This window comes from Cibotium barometz, chromosome 22 (assembly GCF_041138505.1).
Source record: "Cibotium barometz isolate CiBa-2024 chromosome 22, ASM4113850v1, whole genome shotgun sequence".
In the NCBI taxonomy this organism is placed as follows: Eukaryota; Viridiplantae; Streptophyta; class Polypodiopsida; order Cyatheales; family Cibotiaceae; genus Cibotium; species Cibotium barometz.
Genome location: NC_141067.1, coordinates 11699067 through 11722251, shown reverse-complemented (window position 1 = coordinate 11722251; position 23185 = coordinate 11699067). Strand labels below are relative to the sequence as shown.

The window sequence follows — 23185 nt, the reverse complement described above, 5'->3', positions numbered from 1 at the left end:
CTTGCAGGAACATACATAATCTTGGGCATTCAGTGGTTTCACAAGTTCCTTCCTGATGTCAAGTGGGACAAGCACACTTTTTAGATTAGTCAGAATGTGTCCAACGCCCTAGTGACCATTAAGTGTGAGCCAGGAATCCTGAACTTTTCGCTCATAAGCCACTTTACAGGCTAAACGAGCAATCAGAAAAGGCACACATTGTGCGATGATTTATATCCAGACTACCCAAACGGTGGCCAGTGCTTCCGAGAAGTATTTGGCTCTCCGTGAAAAGTTCCAGAAGATTTTTCTTACGGACAATCTCCCTCCCCAGCTCCCCCCTGTCAGAATACGCAGCGGAGATGATGACCAGATCTGGGAACACGAGCAAAAAAATGCAAGCAGAAAAAACAGCACAAGAGAGAGAGAGAGAGATGTAGGCGTGTAACTCTGCTTTGATATACACAAGAAGATCCCGGAATGATACAAATAGTGGTATGGGGCTGGGGCCTATATATATGCCCCTAGGAGAGCAGTCAGCCAGCATAGGAAGTGCTCACAACTGCTGAAAAATGTCCACGACTGCATAAATGCAGTCGGCCAGCAGAAAAGTGCCCACGACTGAGAAACTGCAGTCGGCCAGCAATCCAGTAGCCCACGACTCATGTGTATGTAGTCGGCCAGCACTGGAGTGCTCCTGGCATCCTCTGGCAACCCTCCCAACCACTGGAAAAATGGGAAAAAATAGGGGAAAAATACGGGGAGTGAGGAAAAATGATAAAACACCTGATAAGGGCGGGCACACCCACAACAAAGGCCCTGGTGTATAAATCTAGACAGAAGATGACTTCTAACACCCCCTCTCAGCTCCTGGCTGTGAAACCAACCACAGGGAGCTGGGGTGCCGCCCCAGCAAGTCCTGAGAGAGCGACTTCGTGAAGAGGTCCACCGTACTGTCCTCCGTCGAACAGAACTCTAGCAAGATGTCATCAGCAACGATCTGTTCACGAAAAAAGTGCCTCTGGATGACCATGGGTTCCTCCAGTGGAAGCCCAAACCTGCAATGTAACCTCCTTCTGCTGCTCCGTGAAACTGCTCCTGGGCCTAAAGTAGATCCCCTCGTGTCCGGATCTCCTCCCCAAACTGAGTCACTCCAACCGTGGAGTCGGACTCCATCAAACAATCCCCCTCCTGTGTACAAGAGTCCCTGATCCTTCACATGCCGCAGAAACCACAGGAAACGCAATCCTGCCTCCCAAAGAGACATCCGCAACCATGAGCTCAACCGCCTCATCAGGAAGCTCCCGTCCAATCTGGTGTCCATCAACCAGATCAATGAACCATACAGCTTCTGAGTCACAGAGACATCACATTGCTCACAAGGATCAGCACCTGTTACGGTGCACAAACAAGTCCTGGAAACCTGATGAAACCTGTCAACCACCCCCTCTGAATCCGGAACCACAAAGCCTGGAGAAACCACCTCCTTCTGCAAGTAAGCACCTGCCACCTGCCTGGCTTTCCGAAAGGTCCCCGTGGAAAGAACATCCTCATCTACTGGAGGTTCTATGTCCCGAACACGACGAGACATCAGAGCATTAGTGACCTGTTTAGCTTCCTCTGACTGACGAACACAAGAACTACCAACATCAGTACTGGAAAGTTCCTGCCAAAACTGCTGCCATCTGCTGGCAAGCTATCCACCACCTGGTCTCGGAAAGCCCGCACCTGCAACGTATCCACACGTAAGTGGCCATCACCAGACTGCCACTCATCACAATCCTGAGGACCTGGGAGAGAGAGTGTTGAAAGCCTGTAAACTCCATTCTCCACTCCACCTTCCCAAACCACTTGGCCTGTTACTTTGTCCCGGAGAGCAACAAAATGCTCATCAAACTCCACCCGTACGCCAGTCTTGCACACCTGATGCACTGACAACAGATGAAAACCAAGTGCCGGAACATGGGAGGAATGCTTCCCCCCTCTGCCATCGGGAACTATCTCCATCCTGCCCTCACTGTGAACTGGGATAGTGGACGTATCCCCAGTAAGAATATGACCAGAAAGCCTGCAGAGATCCTGTAAACCGGAACGGGAAGGAGTCATGTGCCTAGAAGCACCACTATCTAGAATCCACTCCCGAGTATCCGTTGCGGAGAGTCCTCCAATCTCCTCCCTGCCTGAAGAAAATGAAACATCGGTGTCCATCACCTCTAGGTGCACAAAAGCCGGAGTCTTCATGATTGCTGCTGAGGAATCTTCACCCTTCTCGGTCTTCCGCTTGGGACACTGCCTCCAATAGTGGCCTTTCTCGCCACAATCATTACAGGTCCTCTCTGCCTTCAGTTTCTCGCGGTCAGCGTCGGACTTCTTCTCAGAAGACTTCTCCGATGAAGCCTTCCCTTTGCCCGAGTTACGGCCTTTCGACCGTTGGCCAGTAAAGGCCTCCGAACCTCCACCCTGAGGAGGGTTCGTGAATCGTTCCTCCTGGTCCAGGACCATGGGCACAAGCTCCTCCCACGTGATGGTGCTGAGCCACTGGTAATCAAAGAGGAGTAAAATGCTGAGTACGAAGAGGGCAAATGCGACAGCAACGTTATGGCCATGTCCTCTGACGATATCTCCTTCCCAGCCTGAAGAACTTCCTGCTGAAGAGCCTGCAGCTTGTTAATATGCTCCCGCATCGTCGACGACTTTGCAGGGCTCATAACCCGCATCTGTACTTCCAAGGAAATCCTCTTCATGGGCGATACCCTGTTGTAAAGTGAGGCCAAATGCTGCCATATACCTCTGGCCAGCATCATATGCTTTACATGATTGATTACCTGTGGTGTGCAGTTGAGAAAGATAAACGAACGGACCCTGGCGTTGACACGATCCCACATCTGTGTCTGGGCCTCCCGGTCCTTTCGGATCGACGGTAACTCCCCTTCCTCTACTTCCGGCCGTGGAACACCAACAACGACGAAATCGGCGAGGTCGTAGGACTCCAGAACAGATTCCATCATCACCTTCCATATGTCGTAGTTGCTCCCGTCCAACTGACAGTCCACCGGGAACGTGGGGAGTGTCGGGATCTTCACGTGTCTCTCGGCCATCTCAAACAGATCTGCCATTGCGGAGATGTACTCTGAAAAGGGTGGGTGGGTGCGAACAAAGAAGAACTAAAACCTGCAAGTGGCTGTCCAGCAAATCAGCCCGCCTTCCTCTTGCTTCTCTTCCCGAACAGTCCAAAACAGTCCACCAATCAGCCACAAAACAGTCCCCCTCTTGCTCACACAAATCCCAAGAACTATCTAGAGCCTAGGGATCTGATACCATGTCAGAATACGCAGCGCAGATGATGACCAGATCTGGGAACACGAGCAAAAAACGCAGGCAGAAAAAACAGCACAAGAGAGAGAGAGAGATGTAGGCGTGTAACTCTGCTCTGATATACACAAGAAGATCCCGGAATGATACAAATAGTGGTATGGGGCTGGGGCCTATATATATGCCCTTGGGAGAGCAGTCGGCCAGCATAGGAAGTGCTCACGACTGCTAAAAAATGTCCACGACTGCATAAATGCAGTCGGCCAGCAGAAAAGTGCCCACGACTGAGAAACTGCAGTCGGCCAGCAGTCCAGTAGCCCACGACTCATGTGTATGCAATCGGCCAGCACTGGAGTGCTCCTGGCATCCTCTGGCAACCCTCCCAACCACTGGAAAAAATGGGAAAAAATAGGGGAAAAATACGGGGAGTGAGGAAAAATGATAAAACACCTGATAAGGGCGGGCACACCCACAACAAAGGCCCTGGTGTATAAATCTAGACAGGAGATGACTTCTAACACCCCCATCCAGATCGGAGGACCACAAGATCTACCTCCTCCTAGGCTCGGAATCCCCGAGCAAGTTTCCATATTGCCTTTCCAAGGCAATGGAATCGAAGTTAGACCACCAACTCCAAGAATTGTTGCAATCTGGCTTCATCCGTCCCAGTGTGTTGCCATTTGCAGCACCGATCCTGTTTGTCAAGAAGAAAGATGGGTCCTCTCGATTGTGTGTCAATTATCGTACACTCAATAAGCTGACTATCAAAAGTAGATTCTCCATGCCTCGAATAGACTATATTCTCGAGAGGCTGAATAGGACTAAGGTGTTCTCAAAACTCGACTTGAAGAGTGGGTACCACCAGGTGAGGATTGTTGAGGGGGACATCCCCAAGATAATCTTCCATACGAAACGGGCCCACTATGAATTTGTGGTCATGCCTTTTGGCTTGACAAATGCCCCAGCCACATTCGACCACATGATGATGCGGGTGTTCCAGGAATTGATTGGAAAGTGTGTTTTCATATTTCTAGACGACACTTTCCAGGTTAGCAGCATGACATTGATGTGGAGAAAGTCCTGAAGTTGCTAGAAAGCAACGAGCTCTATGTCAATGAGAAGAAGTCGGAATTCTATTTGTTGGAGGTTCATTACCTTGGATATATAATTAGTGCAGAAGGCATTCGACTTAATCCGGCCAAGGTGGCCAAGATTGTCGATTGGGAAGTACCACAGACTGCTTATGACATCAGATCCTTTGTGGGTATATGCCAGGCATACTCCACCCACATAGACAAGTTTTCTGACCTCTAGGCGGATCTCACCGATATGCTAAGAGTTGTCAAGACTAAAAGACAGCGGATTCGAATGACTCCACGAGCGTTGGAGGCATTCAAGAACCTCAAGGTGGCTTTGTCAGAAGCGCCTTGTCTAGCGCTTGCCTCGTGGGATGAGCCGTTCCAAGTGATCACCGATGCGAGTAACATCGCAATTGTAGGTGTATTACAACAGAATGGTCATCCAGTAGCTTACATGTCTCGTAAGTTATTGCCCGCGAAAAAGAATTACTCGGTCTACGATCAGGAACTCCTCGTAGTTATTCAGGCCTTGAAACATTGGAAACATTTCCTTTATGGCCGTGACTTCAAGGTTCGCACTGACCATCAGGCATTACACTGGATTCAAACAATGCCAAGTGCGCAGTGGTGTGATCGACAGCACCGCTGAAGCCAGATATTCCAGGACCTGGAGTGGAAAATTGGTCCCATGTGAGCCCAATCCGAGACAAGTCAGCCAGGGTTCTACTCCATGCGTCCGAGGGTAGGTGTGCATTGTCCTACACATGCGTCCAAGGTCAGGTGTGCATTGTCTTGCACATGAAGCAGGGCTAGTCCGCGCTGAGTCTCCCTCTGGAATGATGTTAGTTGCTCGGTGTGTGTGGTCTGCGACCAGATGTCAAACAACCGACATAGCCTATGGGCTAGCCCAGCCAGGTGGCCAGGCCAAAGGGCTGCCCAGTAGCCAGTCAGCCAGTACCCAGGGGCTGCCCAGCAGCCTGCGTAGGCCTGGACAGCAACCCACAGGGCGGCCAGACCAGATCAAAAGGGCCATCTAGTGTATAGTGTGAGAGAGCGCTGCATAAATTAGCCTTTATATACAAAAAGACCAGGTCGTGGGGAGAAATAAGAACAAGCCGACCAGCCTAAATAAAGGGTATAAATACCCAGACCAGAAATCAGTCATTCTATCTGATTATTCACCAAGTGCTGAAGCTTCTCAAGGGGTTAGGACAGCCAAGGAGGAGTTAACACAAGGGTGAATTCTGAAGGTCAAGGGCAAAGGATTTTCCTCAGCCAAGAAGGTCAAGTTTTCAGTCTTTTATTTTCTGATTTGCATCATTCTAATAGAAACAAATACACCATTCGTTGTGGGGGCCCTACAGAATTCGGGACCCAATACTGTGTCCTCTTCTACAGAATAGTGGCCACTTTGGCATGCCACACAACAAGTGGCTCTCAACTTTTCTGGGCTCGATCAGGCCTACTGATGAATTAACTTGGAAACCCCTTACAGTCTCATCATTCAGTTAATGATGTCAGGTTACTGGTACTCGGCTTCTAGATGCGACTCTCAACTGATTGCCTGAAGTCACAACCTTGTTAAGGGTTAAACATGATCCCTTATACTGGTATCATTCATAAAGATCAATAAAGGTTGGTAGATATTAAAGATTACTGAAAAAGCGAGGAAGCAAAATATCAACATTAGAGCAGGGTAGAAAACATCATCCAGAAACCCCAGCTTGTGGGTTATTTGTATGGAATCCAGGAAACCGTACAAGGAGAGAGAACATCATCCAGAAACCCCAGCTTGTGGGTTATTTGTATGGAATCCAGGAAACCGTACAAGGAGAGGTTAACCTCTAATGACAAGGCTGGCTATACTTTGACGAAAACATGCTTGGAAAGTGCAAGACATCCTCTCTACCAGGTCTGATTCTTGATTTCTTGTTTGTTGGTTGTCTGGGTCTGTCTGTGAGAATTTGTGTAAGCACAATCATCAATGTTCATTTCTTGCATGGTTGTTGCAAAGTAATAAAGATACTCCTATGCCTGGGAGAAGGCTGCTTAAGAAAGGCCACAATTGCAATAAATACCACATCACTTAAGGCTTGGCCTTGATAAAGTAATACCCTGCTCAACTGACACTTGAAGAGGTGGCAGTCTTTAGCCTGCATCCATGACATGACATGGCCACCTGTCGTGGCTTCAACCAACCTGTCATTGGCCTACAAACTTGCATGCTCATTTACTTGGTCCTACTCATGCTTCTGCCCCTGGTAATGACAACTGTTGAAGCCATGGCCATTGTAGTGGCTTCAACCAGCCTCCTATGCTCATTTCCTTGGTCCTACACACGCTTGTGCCCCAACGGTTGGAAGGTAATGACCATTGACATGGCATGACATTGTGGTGTTTTGATCTGTTTCATCTTCATTTTTGCTGTTTACATTACGTTTGGAGGTGACTGTAAAGTCAAATGCTGAATTATTTGTCTCAGTTGAATTTTAAATGACCATGATCCATTATTAATATTATAAGATGATTGTATTCAATTATTTTTTTAATAGGTTGTTTGCATCTGTTTATTGATACATCAGGACTCATGTTTCTCCAACTATGCTATGACAGATTTACTTGGTTCTGAAAATGAGGGGCTGTGAGGGAGCTGAATCAGCTGTTTGCCTTAGCTAATGGGTATGACTTTTCTGAGTGGTTGCGCTCTGATGCATCAGTTGTCAGAGGGCTTGCCTACTACTACACAGGCAGTGTTTCAAGTAATGTCTTCATCTTATCACTGTGTCTTTTTGGTGGTGAAGCAAAATGCTTGCTTTTGATACCTTGATGAGATCGTGTATTGGTACAACATGAAAAATTCTTGTCTTGTGCTTGAGAGCAAACGGATGAAATGGTGGGGAAAGCAATACCTATGTCGTGATAATCTTTTTTAGATTATTGTTGAGAGTCTTTCCACTAGCTTGAAACAAAAAGCTCTTAAAACGTGGTATTTCTGGGATACCATGCTCTTGGAGAGAAGTTTCAAAAGAAGCAAAGGTTGGGGAGCTGCTTTTTGCTGGTGGCATTAGTAATACAAAAGCTAGCTTTTTTTTTTGAAGCAATGTTGTAAGTGCTGCATTGGTTTCTTTTTCTCCAAACAGTTAAGAGAAAGGCTCAAATGTTGAATACTTCTTGCTCTGCATGTCACATATGTTACTCGGGGCTAGCCGCATGGCTTTCATCGACAGAAATTTTGAAACCTTGCAGTACACGGGCATGTTGTCATCCGAAAACTGTAAATCCAATCAGCATGCCTAGATTGGCAGAAAAAAAGGAGCTACATACAAAGCTGGAGGATGTATTTAAGAAGAATGTACTAGCAACATTGTTCTCAGAACCCATTAGCCCCGTGGCACAATTGATACTTTTAAAAGAGGCTGTTTTCCTGCATGCTGGAAAGTGGGAATCCAAGTTCTCTAAAGAAAATAATGAGTGATCCAAATGACACGTTTACTTGTGGTGCAGTCTTGTGTGATCCTCAAGTTTTGAAAAATATACATGGTTTACATGTAGTGCAAATTGGCAGTTGGAGCTTTAACAGGTTCAAGTGCTTGGAGTGCTGCATTGCGTGGGGGGCAAGCTTGGTGGGCCAAATAGATGTAGCAAGTCAAATCTGAGACCATGCATCATGCAAATACCTAAAAACATGATCAATCTTAGTGCCTGTAGGTCTTGAAAGATGTGTACACCCAAATAGATTTGGTCAATGATCCATCCCCTGGAACAAACCTTCTTTCAATACATGAAGAATGAATGGTTCCTACATATCAGTGGTCACAAAGACCATCATGAAGAATATAAGATGCCAATACATGCGCAACTTAGCTTGGTGCAACGCTAGCAAAATGTAACTTGAACGATGTGCATGACAGAATCATACTCGCCTCAAGATAATTAGAATCCAATACAGAGTATGGCAATGGATGTATTTTACACAAAACATTGAGAGGGGAACATTCGTCCTGAGTGAATGGAGCTAGCTACTTCTCCTGTAAAGAAGCATACTCATATCCCAAATTTTCATGTCCACGATGATACTTTCTGTGTAGCTAGAAAAACGTCCATTTTGGTGCCATGGGCATTCTTTGATGGCATATATTACAAGGGAAAATGGCCATTCTTTCTGTGTAGCTAGAAAAACGTCCATTTTGGTGCCATGGGCATTCTTTGATGGCATATATTACAAGGGAAAATGGCCAATTAAAACATCCCTTTACAACCCTATCTTCATTGAGATATGCAGGGTTTGTGCCCTGTCGCATTTCACATGTCCAAAATCAAACGAGTCAAACCTACAATTATGAGTTGCAGATACTTGGGGCAAGTCCTTGCAAGTATTATCACAGGTGTAATCTTAAGGTTGAGGTGGCAAAGCAAAAATATGGCTTGTTTTAAAATCAAATGTTTTGCACTTGAAATGCAAGAAATTTTTGCCGATTCCACTATTATTAGCTATATGCCAATCACACTAAGCTCAAAGACTGTACTTCTCAAACCTATCAAACTATATCTTCCCTCTAAAGAACTCAATCGATGGTAGCACGTACTCCACTTGAGACGATCTTCTCAGAAATTTAAACATACAATGTTAAGCATTATTTTAAGTACAGTAGCAAGAAAAGTCTCCCTCGAACTATACCGAGTTGGGTTTTTTTACTGGTCTAGCTCGTCAATCACAGCTTTCAATCCAGATTTGTAGCTAGGGTATAGCAACTCCACCTTTAAGTCCTCCTTCAGGCGTGTGTTCAGAACCCTCTTCTCCGGATAGTGTTGCAATCTCCTGACTTCCTCTTGTACATCTGTAGCTTCAAGATTTTCAGTTTCCATCTTAGAAGGCCATTTTTCGCATATTAGATTCCTTGCATAAGAAAAGACTTCTGTCCTTGAAGCAGGCTCATCGTCCACGACATTGTATATCCTTCTGATGACAAATAGACCAGGTGGGACAGCATATATGCAATCAATGAAAAAAAAACTATAAATGTCCTACATCAAAAGGAAGTACGCAACCATATGAACAAAGATGGAAATTAAAAGTTCACTGCCACCAAATAGAAGTATTTGCTTTCTTACCCAGGAAAAGGTGATTGAATACTCGCCATTATTACTTGACAAATATCCATGACGTGAATACGAGATGTGTACTGCCGTCCTTCTCTTCCACGTTGTTTTAAAGACAAAGTGTCCGAATGAAGTAGAGTATTAATTGCACTACAACCATTAAAAGGCATGCACACCTCATGACAACAGTCAAAATATAAAATTGAAACTAAATTGCAGCATTTTTGTGCCATGTCAGACCCCCAGTGTGCGAGTCGAAGGCTTGCATGGGGTGGCCCCTGGTGCCACCACAAGTCCCTCTCCATCAAAAACTAAATGGACTTCACGTTAGGCAAGGCTACTTGCTAAGTTTAAGCATATTACTAAGTGAAGGAAAAGAACCTAACAAGGATTTCCCTAGTAGTGTGGTCACCTTCTTCTGGGTCCATAAATCCCTCCAAGACGGAACACTTGGACGCAAACACCTAAGTCGACTCCTAGTTGCAGCCACGCTTTCTCTGCTTCCAGCCTTGCAATTGCCCGTTTGTCAACGGGCTTAGGTTGTGAACTATTCAACACAAAAAGTGAACAGTTTTTTAGAATTCCACCATCAAATTTGTGAAAAACAAATCCTTTGCAAATCTGAAGGGGTTCAGAGGATTCATCATAGACTCACTTCTCATCAACCCACTCACCTTGATAATCACCATAAACACCTGCAATTATTGGTACAGCTTGACTGAGACTTTGTATATGTCTACAAAGAAAGCACAACTGGAGACTAGACTGTGAGAAAAGAGGGCTAGCAAACACGTGGCTACCAGTAGAGGAAAGATAGCCTATCCAATGCAGATCCATGCACGTAACTATATGGGCAAGCTGCTGTCTGTACACAGATAACACCTGCATCAACAAAAGAATAAAGTTCAAATACACTGGTATTGCAAGAAAAAAGCTAGCTTTGACAATCCTTGGCACCATAAGGAGAGTAGGATATAGTTAGCTCTCACAAACCGGGTCTTTGTCAAAATCAGCCACAGGAGGAATGGTGGTAACCATATGAGTTGCTCTACTCATTGCATGCATGCCTTCCTCTCTAGAAAAAATCCACCAAAACCCTTTCAAAACCGCATGCTTAAAAACCTCTCTCTCTCTCTCTCTCTCTCTCTCACACACACACACAAACACACTTTTTATATTTTATCCATGACATGCAAGAGACGAAGGCATGAAACTGTTCACTTTTTCTTATTTCATCTTATGTACACATCATTTTGGTCTCATAGACCCTTTGGGTCTTTTGAAGACGTTAAAAAAAAACTTTCTTTCTTTCTTTCTTTCTTTCTCCCCACAAGGGCCCTGCAGGCTCTCTGGAGAATCTCCACACTAGACCATATCTTCACACTCTACCCAAATATTGGCTTTATATGCAGATGATGTTGCAATTAATGTCACACACAGCAGAGCGGTTGCAAAAGCATCTACAACAAAAAATTATGTAGACACTTTTCTACAACCTTAGTCCCTAGTTTACACCTGTAACATGACTGCAGAAGCTATAAGATTAACACTAAGCAAAACAGATATATTATCACTAATCAACTATGCATACCCCATAGAGAAGAGAGATGAGACCCTAAACTACTGTACATCTCCAAAACATGAGTATATACACAATGAATCACAGATCTAAAACTGAGATCTGTCTATACAATGATGAGATGCCTTTGTTGCTGTCTGAGTCTCTCGCCTGCAAACCCTCATTTGTTGACTCCCTTTTTTCAGTGCTTAGTGCTGATGCATCAGCCATAGCTATGCTTGACTCTTTTTCCTTCTCCTTCTCCATTCTTTTTCTACATTCATTGACACAATGGCTTGGCTTTTGTAATTGTTGCGCTTGCCTTTCTTCTTAGTCACTGTACACGCTGTACCAGCATTTGTACTTCTTGTACTTGCTATACCAACGACCGTACCGGCTGTACCAGCCACCATACCTGCTGTACCAGCCATTGTACCTGCTGTACCGGCTGAATGGAGAGTTGTACCTACTGTACCAGCCACTATACCGGTTGTACCAACCATTGTACCTACTGTACCGACTGAATGGAGAGTTGTACTTGCTGTACCAGCTCTATTGCATGAAGACCCGTGGTTTTTTTGGGGAAGAATCAGTACCCACACGGAGGTATATGGATTATGTTGTTGGCTCGGCATTTCTACAGCCTATGTTCCGGCTTAGCTGCCTCGTGTTGGGCTGTGTTATGGCATTTGTATATGGATAATCCGGCATCTCCCGTGGGGAGAGTAAGGCCCTCAAAGCTTGTACATGATATTTTCTCCTTGGGTAATAAAATACTCCAAGGGGGGGGGTCGGCCCATTCCGGCCTCTATGTGGTGTCACATGTGCAAGATCCATTTTCAGCATTTGTGGATGTTTTGTCCAGCTTTTATGTTTTATGCAAAGTGATGATGGATATGTGTTAAGGTTGTGGCCATGTTTAAGTGTTTTGATATGCTTTGATGGTATCAACGAGTGTGTCAAAGGCCCTACTCACCGCCGCGAGTTACAACCGGCATGGTGGGAGATGCGTGATTCGACCAGCGAACCCACTCGATACATCCAATGCAAAGTGTTGGATGAGTCCTTTTGGTTTGATATTGAGGGCTTAGCAAAGCTCCTCAAACCCATGTATATCTTCATCCGATTCAGTGACATGGAGGGCTCTACATTGGGGCTCCTCTATCATCATTTTCATCGGATGAGAGAGATGGTGTCATTAGTCACCTCGTCGACTATCACTCCTACTAGGTATATCTAATATCTATTATGTAATATGATTTATGGTACGTGCTGTAATTTTGGTTATATGATGTACTTACTATTGGATATCTAATTTGAAATTTGGAATGTCAGACGTGGCGAGGTGATGGCCATTGTTGACTCACGATGGACTTTCATGCGTCGTCCCATTCATGGGATTGCAGCATTACTCCATCCGATGTTCAACAAGGTCGAGCTCCAAACAGACACGCAACTCAATTTGCTCAAGGATGCTTGTGTGTCTCAAGTGCTTAGCTACGATGACATGGTGACCTTCGATGAGGAGTTGGTCGTCTACCGCAATCGGGTGGGAGTTGCCCTTGGCAAGTTGAGTGCCTCAGTAGTTCAAGGGCAGGCGAAACCACTTACGTGGTGGGACATCCATGGATACCAAGCCAAAACTGTCCAGAAAGTGGCCTTTAGACTGCTATCTCAGGTTTGTAACTTTAAAGTTCTTAGTTTGTATAATGCAGCCAATGTGTAATCTTGTCTTTTGACATTTGCCAGTGCTATGTGGCATGTGCAGAGTTGCTCTGCTGGTGCATACAAACGGAATCGGAGTGCATACTCTCTTGTGCACACCAAGATCCGTAATCGCTTGAGTACTCAGCAGTTAGAGAGGTTGGTGTTTTGTCGATCCAACCTCCGTCTTTTGCGCCACACTCAAGACAGCCACTGGTGTGAAGGAGGTAAATTACTTGCCAACTCAAAATGTTTATTATTAAATAATAAACTTCATGTGTAACCTCATGAGTATTGACTCTTGATACGTGTTATGTGCCATGTCACATGTGGCAGGTGGATCCCTTTATCTTCGATAGGCTCCTTGCTTTGTATGACATATGTCTACAATCTTATGATTTCAGATTTATCATTTATCCATGATCCATCTCACTTTCATTTATGTTCATTGTTTAATTATTTTATTTGATTATTGATATTTGCATTTGCCATTGTCACTTGTGACTTGTAAGTTACTAAGTTGTAAGTTGTGCAAAATTGAAATTAAAGGTTGTATAGTATTAGTAAGTGCTTTAATGTTCATTGATGAATCTTCAAACTTCGTATTTCAAAAGTTTATAAGTATATATATCGAGGGGCAATGTTCACTACGTTTGGAATCTTTTCAGCATGTTTTCCAAACGTACTATACCAATCGTTCACTACGTTTGGAACCACCTTGGGTGTGTTGTCTTTTCACGAGTTGTTGTGGCATGTGAACAGGTGGTAAGTATTGCCCTTTTTAGCCTTTTCAAACGTAAAATCCATGAGGTAATGTAAACCTTGAAGTTTATAAGGTTGGATGTTCACACACATTTAAAATATTGACCAAACACTTTCTAGTGTGGGTGTCCAAGATTTAACCTTTGAGTAAGATTTAATAATATTTAAAGCATGTATTGCATGGGAAACTTTTCTTTCCCCACACGTGGAAGGTAAGTGGGGGGGGGGGTTGATGAAAGGGAGGCGACTACAGTATTGAGAAAACGAAGTCGATTTGGCCTGTTGTCCTTGTACCTACCTGCTATCCTTGTACCCGACTGTAGCACTTGTACCCGACTGCCAGCAGCTGTACCTGGCTGCAACAACTGTACCCACCTGGCAACAACTGTACCTGGCTGCAGTAACTGTACTTGGTTGTAGCACCTGTACCCGCCTACCAACATTGTACCCAGCTGCAGCAATTGTACCTAGCTACAACATCTATACCCGCCTGCAGATTACATGTTTACAGCCCTACAACACATGACTATTACTATCTGCATTTGCAACACGACTGTACCTGTTGATTGTCACATTTGTACCGGTCAAGGTCACCGCGAAACGTTTCACTATCGAAACGAAACCATGCTGAAACGATTTATTTTGGAACAAAACGTTTCAACACCAGGTAGGTGGACAATGAAACGCTGGACCGAAACAATCATATACATAAAATGTGAAGGTATTGGCCAATAGTTATAAGATGATATTAGCATATTTATCATCAGTAAACAAAGAAGACATACAAAAGAGAAGAGAAAAGAACAAATAGGATGAAAGAAGGAAAGAGAAAGAATTATAAAAGCTAAAAAGCACACAAAATCACCACCTTTTTCTCCATATGAAACGATATGGTTTCAATGTGTACGTGAAACGTTTCAACACTAAAACGTGAAACGAGTTTCAAAGCCACCAAAACGAGTTTCATGGTGACCATGGTACCGGTTGCCTGCCTTGTTTGTACCTATTGTTTGCACCCATTAAGAGTACAACAAAAGGGAATGATCTTCTCTGCTTAGATCTGAATAAAAAACTTTGCCAGATACTTGTTTCTATATTTTTTTTCAAATTCAGATAAAATTAAAGTTAAATGTTGTTTTTACAAGCTTTGTGTAGGCAAGCATCACCCCCAGTTGCCTCACCATGGAAGACCACCGGGATAGTGATTTTTCCCATGATTGCTCTGACCGCGCCCTCACTTTTAGAGGAGCCAATGAAGGTCATGCGGGTATGAGGAAAAACTGGGAGCAAAGCTGACTTGGGAGCACCAGGTATTTCTCCCTCCGCGGTGCTTCACCTTGCCAGGCATTAGTACGGGCGTGCCTGTTGGTCCCGAAAGACCAATGAGGTCAAGTGTTCACCTAGTGAAGGTGGGAGACTGCCTGTGATTTGGTCTTGGTCATTTTTCAGTTTTAATGTTGCTAATAATTGTTGGTATTAGTTAAGAGATCTAAAAATGTGTATTTTGTCTTCCGATTTGCCAGGCCTCCTATAGGGAGCGGTTACACCAAAACTTGCCGGAAAACACCCATAAATGAGGTAGATCCATCGAAGAAGAGGCCGGCACAAAACGCATCCTTTTGCTGCATATGTAGCAAAAACACAAGCCTTCTTCTGCTCCCAAAACGCTGAACTTCTTGCAGAAAGTAAACTCGCCACCGCCGCCTTGAAGTGCTGGTCACCTAAGCAACTTATACCATGATATAGTTGCACAATGCGGAAGCAAAACATAGGAGAGAGGGAGAGCAAAGGAGAGAGAGAGACATCAGACAATGAACATCATGTTATGTAGCAAGAGGCTTTTACAATGGCAATATCAGCTAGCAAATGGTGTAGAACATGTGCCTGTCAAATAGGTTAGATGGATGATCAAGTGAATATGGGAGGGTCCCTTTTATAGTGATGTAAGGGAGCACGTGTAACTCGCGGCGGTGAGTGCCCGGGGGACTGGGGCCTTTGACACACTTGTTGATACCATCAATGCATATTAAAACATTTAAACATGGCCACAGCCTTAACATATATATCCATCATCATCACTTTGCATGAAACATAAAAACTGGACAAAACATCCACTAATGCTGATAGTGGAGCTTGCACATGTGACACCGCATAGAGGCTGGAATGGGCCGACCCCCCCCTCCCCTTGGAGTATTTTATTACCCAAGGAGAATAATATCATGTACAAGCTTTGAGGGCCTTACTCTCCCCACGGGAGATGCCGGATTATCCATATACAAATGCCATAACACAACCCAACACGAGGCTACCAAGCCCGAACATAGGCTATAGAAATGCCGAGCCAACAACATAATCCATATACCTCCGTGTGGGTACTGATTCTTCCCCAAAAACCACAGGTCTTCATGCAATAGAGCTGGTACAACAAGTACAACTCTCCATTCAATCGATACAGCAGGTACAATCGCTGGTACAACCGGTATAATACCAATATCAAAATCATGTCCCAAAATAAATGGATGAGAATTCCATGGAAGATATGCTAGACACAGGCACAAGAGCCAATTGTGTCTCAATCACCAATATCAATGAAATAATCATATGCCAATGAAAATCACCAACCAAGTGCTAAGACACTTAAATAAGTGCCATGCACAAGAAACTAGTGCCTCGCACAGAAACATGTGCTATGCACACAAACTAGTGCCATTCAAGAGTACAAACCATGGTGACAGAAAAGCTGGTTTTCCGGTTCTGGTAATCCTTTCTCCCAATCCCAATAGTTCCCATGTTCTCCCATACAATCCCAACTCTAATCAACAAGCATGGTGTGGAAACAATGAAACACTCACTCCACAATCGCAACACGAATCCACATGTATGGTGGAGTGTTCATTGAATTGCCCTCTCACAATCCCAACATGAATCCACATGCATGGTGAGATGAACAATGAACCTCTTGGCCTCTGTATGGGGAGGTAGTGATTCTAATATGGCTTAAAAATAAATAAATCCATGTCCCAAATAAATGGGCGAGACAAAATAATCCCATAAGTCCAAATATCATAATCCATGTCCCAAGTAAATGGGCGAGACAAATCAGTCTCCTTCCAACAAGGCATCGGTCCACATGACCCTTGGCATAGACATAAGTCCCGTGCCAACCAGGCGTCATGTCCACTTTACCACTTGCACTCCGTGTTGATACTTTGACCACACACCTTGGATGACAGGTGGGCTCAAGTAACAAGATAAAACAATCACTCGCAGGCATAGATAACCTGGTGTTCCATAAGCATTTCTGCTACACATAGTTTATAGACATTTCGGCCACCAACTCACACGACCCTCGTAAGTGCCCATGTTCCCTTCCATCTGCTCTCTATTGTTCCACCCATACAAGGTAGAAACAATCTTCAAGAGAGCACATAGAACAAGAGAACACTACACAGGGTATGTTGTGCTTGACACTACCCTCTAAAGTGCCCATGTTCCCTTCCATCTGCTCTCTATTGTTCCACCCACACATGGTAGAAACAATCTTTAAGAGAGCACGTAGGACAAGAGAACACTACACAAGGTATGTAAACCACAGTCACAAGGGACGGGGGACGGTGACGGGGGACGGGGACGGGACGGGGGACGGCCATAAGTAGGGAACAGGGACGGGGGAGGACTCCAGCACATTAGAGCAAAAGGTGGACACCTTAATGGACACAACAACTGAGCTCCCCATTTTGGATTTCCCCCCACAAACCCCATACTAGCTGGTCAACGGCAACATCCGGCTCAACCTTTTGCAACATAACCTCTATGCGTTGATGAGCCACTCTCCCACCAACAATAGACCTACGCCCTCACCAAACTCCCTATCGACACTCTTACCCTTATCCCACACTTTTTCTTCCAGTGCCTCCTTTCATTCCAACACCCACATGACTTTTTTGAGCTCCCCATGCATCCTCTCCAAGCCATCCTGACAGGTTGGAGCCTCCTCCTCCATTATGGCTTTCCCTCCAACATCGACCAACCCACCAACCTACTCGATTTAGCTATCCCCGATGGTGTCTGCCCTTACCCATAACCCTCTCAGATTTCCCAAGGGGAACTAGAGTACTTATGCACCATTGGATGGCATAAGGTCAATGATGCTTACATTTCTCTTCAGCATGATCCTCTACCACAATACTCCGCGGATGGATTGCTCATCTTGTATCACAAATGCTTCATGCAGATTAATGTTATGGTAGCCACTGGCATTTGCCAATTTGGCGATACGCACATAGCCTTTCCCTAGGAGTACACTAAAGTTGAGGTTGCCGCTGTTGTCCATTTTTTCCATGATCACGGCCCTCTGGCTGCTATTGAAGCTAGCCCTACCCTGGATGACAATGACGACGACAATGATGGGTAGGGCAGCTTGCCACCCCCACCCTCACCACCCCCCTCAGGCACATCGACCCTCCCTCTTTTTCATGCACACTCCTCTTCAACCCCCCCCTTCATTTTCCCACTCCACCCCTGTCACCCCCACCCCCGTCACCCCCTTTATTATCCCTTCGCTTAGGAATGCACACCGTATTCCAGGATATACCCTCCACCTCTGCCAAACCACCACCACGCGGCACTCAAAAAATACTCTCTAAATTTCTGCCGCCGTAGCGGGGGAGTTCGGGGGCAGCGCCCCCGAAGCTTGAAACGAACTCAAAATCGTCTCTCTTACTGCTGTCTCCAACAGCCATAAACGGCTAGAAGAGCCAAGGCCCAACAGCCATAAACGGCTAGAAACGGGCAGGCAAGCGCAACGGCCAAAAACGGCAGGCGCAACGGCTCTCTGCCGTCCCCGCACAGCACTGTCCCCGACCGCCGTCCCCGTCCCTGCGCCGTCCCTGTCGCCGTCCCCTGTGAGAAACGTCCCGTGGGGGACGTCCGTCTGTCCCCGTCCGTCCCCGTCCCTACGCCGTCCCGATTCGCCGTCTCGGCGTTCCAAGCCTTCGTCCCCTCCGTCCCCTGTGACTATGATGTGAACCATGAGTTTCATTAGTCCAATGCATCCCAAATAAAGAGAGCCATAAAGAATAATCCATCCCAGTAAAAGAGAGTCATAAACATAATCCATAAACCTGAGGATGGATCCAAATCCCTAGAAAAGAAGACCAGGAATCCATAGACCTATATATCATAATTCTTGTATACCATACTCCGTGCTAACCACACACCTTGGAGTAGAGGTAGACTTTTATTCATAAAAGCATTATATCCATGAGATATCCAAATATTTCTTCTCTATAAACTCAGACAAATTCGTCCATAGAAATTGCTTGTGAAGCCCAATATCTATATAAATCTCGTCCAAGAAAGAAATCTCCATAGATATAATCCATGCCAATAAAGGGAATCATAAACAATGTTTTCTTGAAACCATCTCAAGGCAAACAATAAAACCTTTCTCCTTGCATGGCTGTACAAGGGTTAGTGAACATAAAAAATACTTCATAGTAAATAGCAAAAGCACCAACTTTGCAAACTTAAAGTATACTTAGCTTTTCTCTGCCAGGTTGGTCATGAAGCCAAAAGAAATATCTCGTCACCATATCCTTTAGATATCCTGAGATATATCTCCATATAGGTTGCTTGTAAGCTTGGTAATATAATCCACAATATCCATATGAAAAGAGTGCTAAACGTGTGCTCATAAAGCCAACTCCATACTTCCAAGATAAATTCTGTGAATTCATAAATCCTTAGACCAACAAGCTGTCTACTGCTCATGCTCTTGCTTCATAAGCTATGAAGCGGCTGGCCATGCTTAACAGCAATGATGGTAAGTGTGGTCCCCACTTGAGATCTTTTCTCTTCCTTATTGATAAAAGGAAGTCTCCGCTTCCAAGAAAGCCTTTGCTCGGATACCAATGTAACTCGCGGCGGTGAGTGCCCGAGGGACTAGGGCCTTTGACACACTTGTTGATACCATCAATGCATATTAAAACATTTAAACATGGCCACAGCCTTAACATATATATCCATCATCATCACTTTGCATGAAACATAAAAACTGGACAAAACATCCACTAATGCTGAAAGTGAAGCTTGCACGTGTGACACCGCATAGAGGCCGGAATGGGCCCACCCCCCCCTTGGAGTATTTTATTACCGAAGAAGAATAATATCATGTACAAGCTTTGAGGGCCTTACTCTCCCCACCACGGGAGATGCCGGATTATCCATATACAAATGCCATAACACAACCCAACATGAGGCTACCAAGCCGGAACATAGGCTGTAGAAATGCCGAGCCAACAACATAATCCATATACCTCCGTGTGGGTACTGATTCTTCCCCAAAAACCACGGGTCTTTATGCAATAGAGCTCGTACAGCAAGTACAACTCTCCATTCAGCCGGTACAATAGGTACAGTGGGTAGTACAGCAGATACAATGGCTGGTACAGTCGGTACGGTGACTGTTACAACAGGTACAACAAGTACAAATGTTGGTACATGTACAATGGCTAGTACAACAAGTACAGTGGTTGGTACATCAAGTACAGAAGCTGGTAAAGTTGGTACAATGGGTGGTACAATAGGTACAAAGGTTGGTACAACAAGTATAATGGCTCGAAATCATAATAAATGATTAAATACCCTTGCCTTCAGTATTTCTTCGCGAGCAAGAGAAGGCTACAATGACAAGTGGGTGGAGAGCCACACAATAGCTGAAGTGACAAGTGTGAGGCCACTTGTCTCACTTTGATCCACTTTCTAACAAGTGTCAGGCCACTTGTCTCACTTTGGTTCACTTTCTTGCCACATGTCCCAATCTAAGAGATGGGTCCTTCCATAAACTTTATCTCTAAAAATATCCCAACTGGTAGACATTCTGTCATAGGCACTTTGCAAACTCTTGGTATCTGCTCAATTCCAGATGTAATGACGCGAACAGAATTTCCATCGGAGTCGGGCCAAAAATAGCAACTCTTCTAAATTTTAGGAGTGTGGTCCTTTGTATTCTAGGATAATCCCCCATTCCCAAGGCTTGTACTTTCCAAATATTTAGACATCCTGGAGTCCACCAGACCCCTTTCATACTGGGAAATGTCCAGGCTAGTGACAGCACGCCGACTGTCCATGACCAATTAAAAAAGAGAGAAATGGATAAAACCTCATAAATAGGCAATACCCCAAATACACTTGAGATGCACAATTTCTCACAGTGTGCATAAGTTAGAAGACTCAAGAACACACTGAAACTGCTTTGTTTCACTACGAAAAGTATGCAAGAATGAGATGATTTATGGAGGGGACACAAGGGCTACGTATATATACACCCCTACCGCAAGTTGGTTTGTTCATATATTGTCGGTCTATTTATAATGCCCACAAAATGACATTTATGCACGCACCTTTCACACATGTGAATTGTGGGCTTTCGGACTGGTTTCTTCTAGGCTCGCCGATGGCCTATGGGCTGGGCCAATTTTGCCAAGGGCTCATGGTTGGTCCCTTTGTGGCTTTTGGGCACCCCATGTGGGAGCCCACTAATGGCTGGCCCTAAGGCTAAGCCCTTAATGCCTATGATACCTACATGCTTGCTACAATGCTTGTTAGCACTAGGATGACCTAAGTGCTCTGTTCTCTAAGTGGGCCTAAGTGCTCTGTTCTCTAAGTGGGTTAAGTGACACATACAGACACCTAAGGTTTGGCTCACAATGGGGTCATGATATACCATCTAAAAAGGTTCTCCTCGAGTACAAATGTATCATTGATGATGAGCCAATGTGTTACATAGCACCTCAGTGCATGGGTGCATGTGACAATTGATGGTTGCAGTATCTATTTTCTCTTCGGTCTTGACCACCTTCTTAAAATTAGGCTCCACTCGGTTAAGTAGCATAAGGCTTTTGAGGCTACTAGCGGCACTACTGATCAACAACTTGGATGGCTGGACAAACCCTTGGCTGTTTGCAACTACCACAATAGGTGTCCCATAACCACAGTTGTCAATACATCCCAACACAACGCAAACTACAACCCCCCAAGAGTTTTGAATAGGAAATGAAAACAGAAATAAATCCCCAATGCCTTGTTATAGGGTTCGTTGTATTCCATAGACCGGCTTACATGCATGTGCAAGATTACAACACAAGAAAAAAAATATTCGAAGGTGCACCACAATGGCAATGACAAAACTGCACTTGGGATGACACTTACAATCTTTCCATTGACAACTAGGTAAGACATTATTTTCATAAGTAATTTTAATAATGTAGCCTTTCCAACCAATGCTTCCAATGTTGCTATCAATGGGGTTGGAAAAGGTTGGCTGTCAAGTTGGGATGCAAACTTCTCAATGGGATTGGCACCAGCTTCTCCAAGGCAAAAACATGACATCGGGGTTGGGACCTTGCCAAAGCCAAATTTTGACAACTATGCCCATAATAATGATATTATGCCCCAAAAGCTATTGGAAAGTTGGACATGAAGGGGCATTGATGACACTTAATTGGTCATGGTTTGCAAGAGCGGGGGCGCAATCCCCAACATCCCCCTTAAACAACCTCCACTAAATCTCACTATCCTTCACCAGCATGCCCTCACATGCTGGTGGATAAAAGGGCATCAATGATGACACTCCATTGGTCCTCTGATCATGGTCTGCAAGCAAGATGTGCGAACACAAAGCCCACACATCCCATTGATCAACTATGACATCCCACTGAACCCAGCTATGAGCTTCACGTAGACCACATCCCAAAACCTAAAAGGGTGTGAAGCCCACCCATCCCACTGGACAGTATACCTCCAAGTAGGTATCAACCACACACATCCCATTGGATACTACCATCTAATCATGCATCTGCTCAATCAAAGCTCCTCAGTTAACTTTTAAAAAGGTGAAATTTATTAACCTGGAAAATGATTAAAGGAAGATTGCAAGGAAGCCATTAAAGCTACTCACACAAGCTCTTCACCGTCATTGTCAGAATTGAAATGGAAGGCGCGAAAGCCGCCACCTTCAAGAGCTTCTCTTCTCTCTTCATGTGAGCAAGTGCCTGAGACATCCCTGACACATGCCAAAAGGGTTGAGGGCAAGGTGGGTGATGACGAACAGGTGAATGAGAAATAGGCATGGATAAGGGTGAGTTTAATGTTTACCATGCCTGCCCTTGAAGATGGCGTGCCAGGGCAAGACCAACATACCCCATGCCGAAGACGAACATTCTCTTCTGTTTATGGGGGCCATCTTGATGGTGATGACAAGCAAATGCCTTCGCTTGGGCACTCCACGATGATTTTAGTCCACATACTCGTTTACTGGGCTTGGAGATGGGTCTCTGCGACAAGCAATCCGAAGAAAACCATGCTGCTAAGGGTCTCTCATCCAGTCGAGAGCAAACGTATCGCTCCATAGAAAACATCCTAACGAATGCTCACAATTCACGTTCTAAAGAATGGTCAAAATAAGCACCTAAAACGTTTTTTTAATCGTTATTCATTAAATAAACTTTTGAATCCTTAGAATAATTATTTTAAACTTGTAAATTATAAAGTTCAAAAATAGTATGTTTAGAAATTTAAATAGTATGTTTTATTTTAGTATATTAGGTAATTATAGTATGTTTTTAAGTTTGGTATCTTTTCTTTTTTGGAAATATACTAAATTTAAAACATACTATAATTACCTAGCTCT

At 44.6% G+C, this 23185-nt stretch overlaps 1 protein-coding gene across 3 annotated transcripts; it reads right to left on the bottom strand.

The window, feature by feature from the left end:
• Positions 1-8737: 8737 nt before the first annotated feature.
• On the bottom strand, positions 8738-22952 carry LOC147626276 (NAD(P)-binding Rossmann-fold superfamily protein). Of its 3 annotated transcripts, XM_086816415.1 has the most exons (8): positions 22651-22952; positions 22454-22558; positions 10464-10545; positions 10271-10352; positions 10126-10165; positions 9883-10017; positions 9483-9620; positions 8738-9330 (listed from the first exon to the last, which is right to left on the bottom strand). In XM_086816415.1, the coding sequence occupies exons 1-8, from the start codon at positions 22911-22913 to the stop codon at positions 9063-9065; spliced, it is 1113 nt and encodes a 370-aa protein (XP_086672541.1). In that variant the 5' UTR covers positions 22914-22952; the 3' UTR covers positions 8738-9062. The 3 variants fall into 3 exon arrangements, with proteins under 3 accessions (XP_086672541.1, XP_086672540.1, XP_086672543.1); XM_086816414.1 differs by having other exon boundaries at positions 10126-10352; XM_086816417.1 differs by having other exon boundaries at positions 10126-10352; positions 10464-10537.
• Positions 22953-23185: the final 233 nt, after the last annotated feature.